The sequence below is a fragment of the Elaeis guineensis genome, chromosome 8 (genome assembly GCF_000442705.2).
Source record: "Elaeis guineensis isolate ETL-2024a chromosome 8, EG11, whole genome shotgun sequence".
Classification (NCBI taxonomy): domain Eukaryota; kingdom Viridiplantae; phylum Streptophyta; class Magnoliopsida; order Arecales; family Arecaceae; genus Elaeis; species Elaeis guineensis.
The window spans coordinates 12074082-12085412 of NC_026000.2; the positions used below are offsets into that span (position 1 = coordinate 12074082).

At 38.2% G+C, this 11331-nt stretch overlaps 2 protein-coding genes across 3 annotated transcripts; both read right to left on the reverse strand.

The window, feature by feature from the left end:
* Positions 1-3313: 3313 nt before the first annotated feature.
* Positions 3314-4206, reverse strand: LOC105050101 (uncharacterized). The gene has a single exon (XM_010929971.4). The coding sequence runs from the start codon at positions 4068-4070 to the stop codon at positions 3489-3491; it is 582 nt and encodes a 193-aa protein (XP_010928273.1). The 5' UTR covers positions 4071-4206; the 3' UTR covers positions 3314-3488.
* A 2397-nt stretch (positions 4207-6603) lies between these two features.
* Positions 6604-10225, reverse strand: LOC140850810 (amino acid transporter AVT6E-like). Of its 2 annotated transcripts, XM_073262283.1 has the most exons (3): positions 8188-10225; positions 7949-8059; positions 6604-7065 (listed from the first exon to the last, which is right to left on the reverse strand). In XM_073262283.1, exon 1 carries the CDS (start codon positions 9883-9885, stop codon positions 8455-8457), a length of 1431 nt encoding a protein of 476 aa, XP_073118384.1. In that variant the 5' UTR covers positions 9886-10225; the 3' UTR covers positions 6604-7065; positions 7949-8059; positions 8188-8454. The 2 variants fall into 2 exon arrangements, with proteins under 2 accessions (XP_073118384.1, XP_073118383.1); XM_073262282.1 differs by having other exon boundaries at positions 7949-10225.
* Between the last annotated feature and the right edge of the window lie 1106 nt (positions 10226-11331).

The window sequence follows — 11331 nt, forward strand, 5'->3', positions numbered from 1 at the left end:
TGGACATGAAACTAACTAAATAAATGTGCAACCAACCATGTGGCATTGAAACGGTGCAAGAGTCGTGGATGAGGGTCTCGTGCGGTCTTACCAATCATACACGGTTTGGGAATTTTCTTTAGGTCCCTGTCAACGTCGCAGCCGCAAACTCGTACCGACCATGCCGTGCCAGCTAGGTTTTTCATGGTTTCATACCCAAAAAGGACGGCTAGAGGGTCCTGCGAAGAGCAAAACAGAAGGCATGGCACATTGGTTTTCCTTTGGATTACATTTACTGATGCTCCGATAGATAATACTAATAATGGTAGTAATTTGATTCTATAACATAAAAATAAATGCCAACCATCTAAACAGGACCAAATCTTCGGCTTAAGGCCAAGGACCTGGTAGACTAAAGTGGCTTCTAGAGATCTAGGGTTGAAACCTAATTAAATATAAATCGGATACCAGCATATTCATATTCATATTTATTTTATTTGACAAAAACAAACAGAGGTATGGATGTTTTTCGGATATAAAAATTTATATCTATATTTATTTTAAACAAATATAGATACAATTTGGATATCGAAAATATGAATATAATTATAGATATAATTTAGATTTTAAACTTTATGGCTATAAAATCACAGATGTTACTAAATAGATGATAAATCAAATTAATGACATATTTATATTATTATATATTTTTTTAAAAAAATAATAAATGTCATATAAAATTATATAGGGTTACATATGGATATGGATCGGATAGTTGTCATGCATATTCATATCTATTTTTCTTTGACGGATACGGATATTAGTCAAATTCTTAAATTTCTATCCACGTTCAGATTGATTCGAATACACAAACGAATCACTTCCACCCCAATCAATATCACAAACCAAATGCAGTTTCATAATTCTAAAATTGTAGGCCTTTTTTTCTTCCCGATTTCAACGCGTTACATTGCAGTATTTGAATGGAGGCCATAACCTATACCTTCTCTGTTGCACGAATAAATCTACCTATTGAGGAGTCCCCTCTGAGCTTGCAAAGAGATGTTGATCAAACATGCCAAACTAGATCTTGCTACGAAGCATGTCAACGAAACTAGATCTCTGTTTCCTTTGGTGTCGGACTGGTTACTTTCACTGTGGATTTAAATTTAGATAGGCAAAGATCATGCAGTGGAGTTCAATCGCATTCAAAAAATCGAAGTCTAAGGCGATTGAAACAAGCCATAAGTTTTCAATTGGACTCTGATCAAACTGTGGGTGTTGGGTCTGGGCTTCGCTGAATAACTTCACTAGCCAGCTGGACCAACTACAAAAACTTCTAGGTCTCAAACTCATTCCATTATATGTTGTGAAATATACATATTTCTTATTTATGATTAATACTCGTACACTTTTTTTGAGAACTATAATAGGAGATAGCCCAGCCAATATTGGGGTAAGGGCTGGAATAAATACATTTACTCGACTATTTCAACAAATTAAGACTGGGCCATGCAACATTGTGGAAAGTTTGGGCTTAACCGAGGCCGCCGCATCCTGGGCTCCCAACGGCCCATTAACCGAAAGCCAGCTGCGGACTTGGGTAGCTCACACAAAGCAAAAGCCCAGACTAACCTTCAAACCAGAGGTCCGACTGACTTTTGGGAGTACGAGTATTCCCAGAAAAATTCTATCTCAATGGACTTGCATACTTTGATTTTAAAATTCTATTTCCCAGCTCACTAACTGATATCTTTTCGGTTTAATATGGGGCTGGTTTCTTGGGCTAAACGGCCTAGCCCACTAGTTCCCTTGGAAAAATAGATGAAAACTTTATATAATTCCAATATATAATTGTGATATGGGGAACAAGGAGTTCAGGCGCTTGCTATTTCGAAATTGCAGCAGAAGTATCAATATATGTGTTTTGGAGTCAGTTCTAAACATTTGTTTCTAGCAATCGAGACTTTACTGAGAATTTTCTGAATGGAACCTCAAATTCAATATATAATGTCTCGAATGTCTTGATTTATTTTCTAGCATTAACAAATTTTCTTTCTGCAGTTTAAAGACACTCAGCTTGCCAACTTAATATTTCTGCAGTAGCTTGTTGATGGCAAAACAAATCTAGAAAACAGCGCGTGTGCTGCTGTTCTAGTTTAATTTGGACATCTCGTTTAAAAAATGTAATTCAATTTCAATTACTTCCATAAGGTGTCAATTGGTAGGCAAAAATTAATTAAACATAAGTTTGCATTTAGTTTTTTTTTTTTTTTTTTAGCTGGATAACAGGTTGGATTTCAAGAAGAACCAATCATTTTGTAGCCCATAGTTCTGGCAAGTTTGGATAATTTTGAATTCTCTATTGGATGCTAAGCCAGCTCTATTTACTACAGAGAAAACTATCTGCCAGTATCTAATTTTAGTTACTACAAATACCTTTTTTTTCCCATTAATTTGAGAAGCATGTACATATCATTATTAAAAATATTATATATGACATGTAAATCATTTACCATGGAATCTATATGGCACATAGGTAATATATATACTTGTGTGCTGATCCATATAATCCTTATGGTTTAGGATAAAATAAGGAATAGGATAGTTTCAAAGTTGGAAATAATATTTGGACAAATGATACGGTTAAATGTTTGGCAAAGTCCATGAAATTAATATTTTTAGATAGCATGGTTATAAGAGTAAGCTGAGTCCGTGGGTATAAAAATAATCCAATGTATATGCAGGCATATATAACTGGTGGAACTCCACATAAAATTTTATTGGACAAAATTTCCATGTAGAAATAACTAACCGTCTACTGCAGCAAGGTGGAACAAAAACATATAAAGGCCTACTTATCAGTGAATTGGTTATTAATTATTTTGTTTCTCAGATTCCTTGTAGAGTCTGCAAAGAATTTGAAATCTATATTAATTTATATGGGAATATCTAAGCTGAATCTAAAAAAATCAAATGACTAGTGAGCCAAATTGTTATTAACTTTTCGTTTTAATTTTCTTTGTAGAGTCCAAAGATATACCTATATACCAACCATGACAGGACCAACAGAGACCTAATGTTAATTTTTAGTTGCAGCCGGGTTTCTAAACCCCTTGGTTCCAACAAATGGATAGCTTCCTATACCATAGTAGGAGAACAACAAATGATTGGTCCAATGCTTGATTGCCTTAATTTAATATCTAAATTTTGGTACCAACTTCTAATCATTCAACCACAACTTGAGCTTTATATATATATATATATATATATATATTTCAATATCTTACATCTACCATTCTTACAATCACATTATCAACAAAAAAAGTGGAAATTAAGCAAAAGCAAACCGGGCAAATCTCATGATCAAAGCAAACTCCAGATGTGCCAATTAAGTAGGATATCTCAAGGCGCCTACTGGAAGTTCAGCTGCAAAGAGTGGAAGAGCACAGACCCTTCCAAAATATAATACATAGGACAAGTATATGCTGAAGCAAACAATAAGCATCTCAAGTTGGCTTCAGGTTTTGAAACATAGAGTCCCACCTTATGGCCTCGGCATCGCTCCCCCAGTAAGCATCATCATCCCCAGTGCTGCTCTCATAGCAGTTCTGAACCATGGGGCTTGCACTGTGCGAGCGAGAAGGAAAGCCGGCAAATTTCGCTTCACCATCCGTAATCATCAACCTGTTCTGCTTCACAACTACCACCCTCTTATTCCTCTTCAGCATACTCCCCTTCCACTGGTCGTCATGCCAACCTTTTGGCACCACCATGATCTCCGAGTTCTTAGGATGAATCAATGTGCCTGCATACCTTGCAAGGGACTTCTTGGTCTTGTTCATTACGTCGACAAGCTTGGCCATGGGCCGAGGGGACTTCTTCTTCTTCTTCTTCTTCTTCTCTTTCTTGGCTAGCTTGAGGATCTCCAGCCTGTGCTTGGCTATGGAGATTCCCATGCTCATGAGGAACTCATGATCGAAGTGGGCTATGTCCTCCTCCTCAAGCTCATTGCTGGAGAAGACGAGGCCGTACTCATAGATGATGGATGGCTCGAGGCTGGATTTGGATAGCCATGAGTGCCAGTCCATGGCTTCAAGCTCTTGCTTGGGCTGGTTTGGTGATATAGGATTTATAGGAAGGGGAGGATGGAGAGGGAGCGAAGGAGGATCTCAATGAAGCTAAGTGGGTTCATTGCACTCATTTCTCTTGGTTTCTTGTGCTTTAGAAAATAGAGAGAGGTGATGAGAGTGGACCCACCTAGCCTTGCTTTCACGAGAGGCTGCCTTCTATGTGATGTCTTATGCACTTAAAAATCATGAGAATGGGGAATCTCTTCATGTGGCCCCTTTTTTGTCTTGAAATGAAACGGTAAGTGACAAATTTGTTGTTAGATCTCACAGTGAGGAGACTAGCAAGGATGTCCTGTAAATGAAAAGTTTTGATGGAGCCCTACTGAGGTTATCATCATAAAAAAAATAAAAAAATTAAAAAAAAAAAGAAGATGGGGCTCTAGTAAGGATGTGCCTTTGAGTATATTATTGCACTTCTTTTAATGCATCTGTGGTTTCCTCTCTCTTTTTCTGACCCTTCAAGTTGAGCTTGCGGACCAACACCAAAGCATGAATATTTTAATAGTTCTACAAGTCTTTTAACGCTCAAATTACCTACCATCAGTGCTTTTTCTGAACCTTCTTTTTATGTACTTCAAAAAAAAAAAATGTCATTTGTATGCAAATCTCATGACATGAAATTTGATCCTATTGAATTGCATATAAATCCGATTGAAATATGAAGGAATCGTAACTCTGAAACTAGAACACTGTTTTTGATGTAATTGAAACTAGAAGTCTGATAGAATGGAGCTCATTTGTACAAAACATTGGATAGCATGAAATAAAGAATTAAACCTATACTTGCAGATGTTGCTTTTAAGGACTCCTTGCACTAATGGAGTGAGAACCAACCAAAGTCTCTGGCTTCTCTCATGATGGCAAGGCCACAAATCACACTCTTGTACACACCCACCCCACGCTTGTCATGGATGGAGTACTGATCACGAGCGTAATTCAACAACAGGAGGGGAATTATTTCCTTTGAAAGAGCACAGGCTACAAATAAAATGGTGCCAAAAGAGATGGGACAACACTAGAGTAACTTCCAAGCTATAATCACGGCATGGAAAAAGGAGAGACTGTGGGTCTCCTCACCATGTAGAATGCAGTGTATTTGTGGGGTTGATGAAAGAGACAAAGGACATAGGAGCTGCATTAAAAAAAATTATTATATATATATGGGATATTGAGGCAGATTCATCCTAGATTTGTCTGAAAGCAAACTCTTTTTTTATATTGCACACCCTCGTGACAAGGTTGGCCATACAATAATCCTTCATGTGATAGCTTTTTTCCCTTTTAAATATTACTTGATATCATTCCTACGGCCGTCTACTATTAAGTGGACCTAGGTCCGTCCCATGGCTGAGGTGATGTAATTTGGACTCCATACATTCCTCAAGTCAAGATCTGTGGGCTAGGAATGGGTCCTTATTTAAGACCAAAATAGGTTGGTTGTGAATCTTTTCAAAATTGGATCCAGTAGGCGAGGCAATAATTGATTTGGAAATCCAGATGTAGCCCTTAAGAACTACATAAGGAGGGACATGATTTGACTTGACCCTCTGAACGAGTTGGTTCACATTGTAGGACTGCAGATCTGATAATAGTGAAGTTAGAGCTCACCCAGCCTTGTCTCATTCTATGTTCATATTGGACCTAAAAATTTAAATGATATGGAATTTTGTGCTTCTTCCATCACAAATATAAATTCCCTTCTAAGTTCATACTTTGCATAGATCAAATATTCTTTTTCTGATATTACATGCCATACGTCATTGGTACTCTATGATATTTTGATCCCGGTAAGGATCCTAAATTCATAACAAGATGCTTAATAGCAGGGAAGAACAATGAGATGAGACCAGAAGGCGTGGCCCGAATGGAAAAATATGGGCCTGGGCTTAGATATTAGGCCCATGGAACGGATGTGAGCAAGCCGTGTTGTATTTGCTCCACAGGATTGTATCAGTGATTTTTTAAGATATTATATTAGTTAACATTTTTTTTTTTTGAAAGAAATTAGTTAAGAAAGTCTGGTTGCAATCATTAGTTACCCATTTGTGGTACCACGATTGCTCATATCGGTCAGTAGTTCCAAAAACATTGATTTAAAGAAAACAGTCAATGCAGTGTTTGCATTCTGGATTCTTACTGTAAATCCTGGTTTCTTTGCATAACAAAGTATTAACTGGTACTCCTGGAGGATGTTAGTAGATTCATCCTCCTAGGTTAAGCCTGAACTGTGCAACCTTTTCGTGTCATAAGCAAAGGTTAGCACTGAATTCTAGCTATGCAGGCAAATGAAATTCTGAACATGATGTCGATATTGAGTACTAAAATTCTACATTCACCACCAGGCTTGCAAAAAGTTACATGAAATTGAACAATTTGCCCACAGCTCGAATAGATGTGATATGTTCAACTGATATGCCAGCGACCATCGAACAGTGGAATTAGGAAACCAACAGATTTTATCTCTGGCAATTGAAATCATTTATTCATGAAATTTGCACCAAGGATGATCATCAAATGTAGCATTGTCATTCTAAATGAATACATATATATATATAAGCAGGCTAACAAAAAGGAGGGGACACCTGTCAGGTGAGGTACATAAATTAATTCCTCCTCCCAAAATTATTAGTTCTGGGTGTATCCTGAATCATCCTATATTTTACAAATGCTTCACTGATATGCATGCTATCTGATGACAACATATCCGAACATGCTTGCTACAGACAAAGCTTAAGAAACAACAAGAGAAGGGCAAAACTGGGGGAAGAGAGATTGGGAGGGGGGAGGTAAACTTAAATTTCAGGTTGTTGTGGATATATAGCACCTAAATAATGAAATTGCGATGCTACTGATTCCAGGATAGCACTGGGAATCTCAGATCTCCGAGCATATAGGAGCAATATGCACTCTCTGCCATGCCACACCAAGATATTACATGTCATCCACCGACCAACTGAAAATTATGCGAGCAACGTTATTAGTAAGAGTTGAGAATAAGAAGAGTGACAAATCAGAAACTGGGATCAATAATGGAAACAAGTTATACCCAATAAAAGCGATAATACAAATCGCCTTTCATTGCAAAAAGATCACCTATTGTTGCAGCTATTTTTTTGGTGGCACATTGATAATCTTAGTTTAGCATTCCTTTTGCCCCTTTACCATTTTTTCCCTCATACAAGTGCCTAACCTTTTTTCCCTCATACAAGTGCCAATGAGAGGGGCCAACCAGCTGAGATACACCTGGTTAGCTGATCTACTATTCTGTCTAGCGATTCGAAGCATCACATACCTCCTACAATAGGCTACTTAGATCCATGGAAAAACACAAATTTTTAAGTGCGCTATGTCTCACAGATCCTGATGGATTAGTTGGTTGATCAATGAAATCGATGATGAGACAGGGAGTTCACATGCAACAACACATAATGGTTCTGCACTTTCCACTGACATGCAAGCTCTACTCTTCCAAATCATAATGACATTCTGTCCCCATAATACATGATCTTAAGGATGTCAGCCAGAATCAATATGAACATTGTTGCAATGATTTTCATGAGGAACATATGGAGCTTTTGCATTAATAAGTTGTATAAAAGTTCATGGTTGGATCTGAAGCATGCACTAACAATGCAACAACAGCTACAATGCTGAGATTGGCTCAATAGCTTACAACACAATTTTCTGGAAAAAAAAAAAAGCTTAAAAAACAAGAAAGAGAAAAACTCATAAAGACTGAATGATGCAATCAGCTGAGAGATGTGGAAAGTTCTTATTCAGCAAAAGCATTTGTATCAATACAATACAAAAAAAAGTTACAGAAGCCTGTGACTTACTGTGATGACCAAGATGCAGAAAAATATAATGCTTAACCAATAGATCAGTGTCTAGATTCCTCCATTCCTCCATTGGACATGCACATGCCCCAATCCACTCTAGAAGCATGTCTGCTCAACAACAGGGCAACACCACTTTCAGCTGCTTCTCCAAATCTTCAGTGATGAACATTGAACTCAAGAACATTAAAAGAAGTTTCGAATGTGTATGAATTCATCAGTTTGAAAGCTAATATCACCTAAATTTAATACTGCATGTCTCTTCAAGCTATTCCCTTACATCCAAGTCAATGGTAGTTGTCATACTTTGCCTCTCATGGTAGATGCATGAAGAAACACCACTCAAAGTAATGAGTATATTATGTTCAGATATAATAACCAAAATTGTTGTTTCACGTACTTAAGGACCAGAAAAAATGGTCACTAGTCACAGCACATCCAAACAACTTGAATGAATTTCCATATCATGTACCCACTCGTAAAGCCAAAGCATATATACATGAAGACTATTCTGATCTGCTTCTAAGGCTATAGATATTGCCAATTACTCCAACAATGCTAAAAACTACTGCCCAGACTAACATCATCCATGATAAGAACTTTTCTCCCAATCTCAAATTCTTCCCTTGCTTACCTAATCTTAAGGCAATCAGAGAGGGGAATATAAACCCCAGCGAGAGCCCGGTTGTTGCACCTGTAAACTTGAAGGCCACCCAGATATTGGGTATAGTGGTGGAACCAAGATATATAATCCCCAACAACACTGCAGTCAAAGTCAGCATCTTCTTCCTACTTTCAGTAGCCGATCCCGAGAAGACCAATGCATCCACTGTTTGCCTCAGAGAAAAATGAATGACAGGGAAAACAAGCACCAGGTGAAGAACATACCCAATCCTCACCACAAAGTTCAGAACTGAACTGAACTTGATCCCGAGATCCTTGTCGAAATTCGTCAGCACATCTGATTCGGTATCGTCTCCGAACAGGAGATAGCCTGAAATGGCTGTCGAAGCATAGACAGCAACACACAAAACCATAGTGATTCTCCCCACCCTATTCATCTTGTGAGGCGTCCTCCCCTTGAGCTCATTGTAGATGGGCTGCACATTGAAGTGGCAAGCGTAGGCATTTGTCATGATCGGAATTACCACCAGCAAGTCCAAGATCGCAGCTTTCGACCCGAGATCCGGCCCCATCCTCGGCGTCTCGATACGGCCTTCGGCAAGCTTAACGATGGCAATTATACACGATACGGCGACAAAGACGATGGCAAGAGCAACAGAGGCGGCCGAGGACAAGCTCAAAGAATCAATCTTCTCAAGAGCACAGAGAGGAGCTAAAAAGATTACCAACACTACAAGGATCACGAGCTTCCGGTGATCCCAGGGTCCATTCCCGAGAAATTGGTCGAAGACGCCGACATGGTCGGAGAAGCCCGACATCACATCCCCTATGATGATCAGATAGACGACAAGAATCCCAGCATTGTTGACAATTATGCAGATCTCGGAGGCAATCCGGGAGGGGCGGCCGAGGGCAGCTTGGACGGCTTCGCCATAGGAGGCGGCCTTGCAGCAGGCCGAGAAGCGGACGAGAAGCTCGATGCTGATCTCTGACAGGATCCCCATCAAGATTATAGAAGCAAAGCCGACCGCGACGCCGAGGACCTTCATGGTGGCCGGGAGGGCCATGATCCCGGCGCCGATGATCGACGTGGCGAGATTGAAGACAGCGCTGGGGATGCCGGACCCGGCGGAGGCGGCGCCGGAGCCGGTGTCGAGAATGAGGGGGAGGTCGTCGAATTCGTCGAAGTCATCGCCGTCTTCTTCTTCGATGAAGAAGTCTACGGTGGGAATCCTTTCGGGGGTCGGGGTTTGGTGGGATTGGAGTTCGATGGTGGAAGAAGCGATGGGGAGGGGGGAGTAAGTGGAAGCCATAGGTCAGGGGATCATGAGGGGATGACGCATTGGGCTATCGGGGAATAAATTTAGATGAAAGGCTGTTGGGATTTGGGAAAGGCGATTTGGATCTTCTTTTTTTTTTTGGTTTGGCCACAGATCTTGATCCGTTCTGGTGTTTTTGTTGGGAAATTTGGATCGACGAACAAAGATTTGGGGGGGAGATAGAGAAAAGTCTGCAATTTGATGATAGAAAGATCCAAAAATATACTTTTCCGCTTTTTGTTGGTAGATTTTTTTTGGGGGACAATGGAAGGAGAAGACCTCGGAGGAGAAGTTTTTTAATTGGAAGAATACTGGCATGCTTTGCCCGTACACTTACCGCCGCGTGGAAGGGGCAAATCAATATATCCATTAATTAGCAAACTAACTGCTAAACAACGCAGCTAAATTGTTCCCAAAAATAATAATAATGTAGTTAGATATAGCTTTTTTTTCTATTAGAGATTATATATATATATATATATAAATAATTTTAAAAAAAATAAAAAAAAATTAACAGTTGCAGTCAAAGATATATTTCATTGTTCTAAAAAAAAATAAAAAAATATAATCAAAATTTTGAAAATAAATTTTTATATATGCCATGTTTCCATTGGAATAGTTAGAAAATTTATTTATTTTTATTTTTTTATTTTTTCTTAACATTTTCAATATAACCAAATAGTTCCTCAATATTGTAAATTAGTTAAAAAATTATTAAATTAATAAAATACATATTTAGATACTTTACAATCTTCTTTGATATAAAAAGTTGAAAGTTTAAGAGAATCTTACTTATATATAAGAATCGTAATATAGTTAAATCAAAAGCAATGAGATGTGTGGCACATGCTATGATGTTCTATGAGAAGAAAACTATCTTAGATTCAGAAGCGATTAAAGTTGGTGTCAAGACACGCATCATGGGGGTGTCTACTGCAACCACTGTTGGTATCCATTAATAATAGATTCATTTGAAAAAAGAGGAGAAATTAAGGATGATTATAATGAATTCAAGAAGAAGATGGAGGAAAAGCATGAGTAGAGAGTAGAGTGAGAGCTCTATTTTTCATCGTTGAAAAGACTATTGAATTGTCTCAAATCAAATATTTTAAATCAATTCAAAGTCCCTCAATTACAAACATCATATAAAGTCAGCAATAAAAAAAGTTAATTTTTAAGCTATGAATTTTGTTAAAAAAATTGCTTCATATTGATTTTGCAATAAAAGCTCGAGTATTTTTCATCCTATCTTATATTTGGTCCTTTGTGTACTAATAGATATAACATTCAAAATTAGCTTAATGTGGTATAGGAGGCCACCAAAGAAAGGAGCGATGTTATTATTGGAGAAGTTACAATAGAGTTGGTAGAGTTCATGGATAAGGATAGTATCCTAGAGAACAGCAAAGAAGTTGAAAATGAGACATAAGATACTACTGA

Coding starts and splice junctions, on each gene's coding strand:
- LOC105050101 (XM_010929971.4), bottom strand. CDS start 4,070: ATGGACTGGCACTCATGGCTATCCAAATCCAGCCTCGAGCCATCCATC.
- LOC140850810 (XM_073262283.1), bottom strand. CDS start 9,885: ATGGCTTCCACTTACTCCCCCCTCCCCATCGCTTCTTCCACCATCGAA.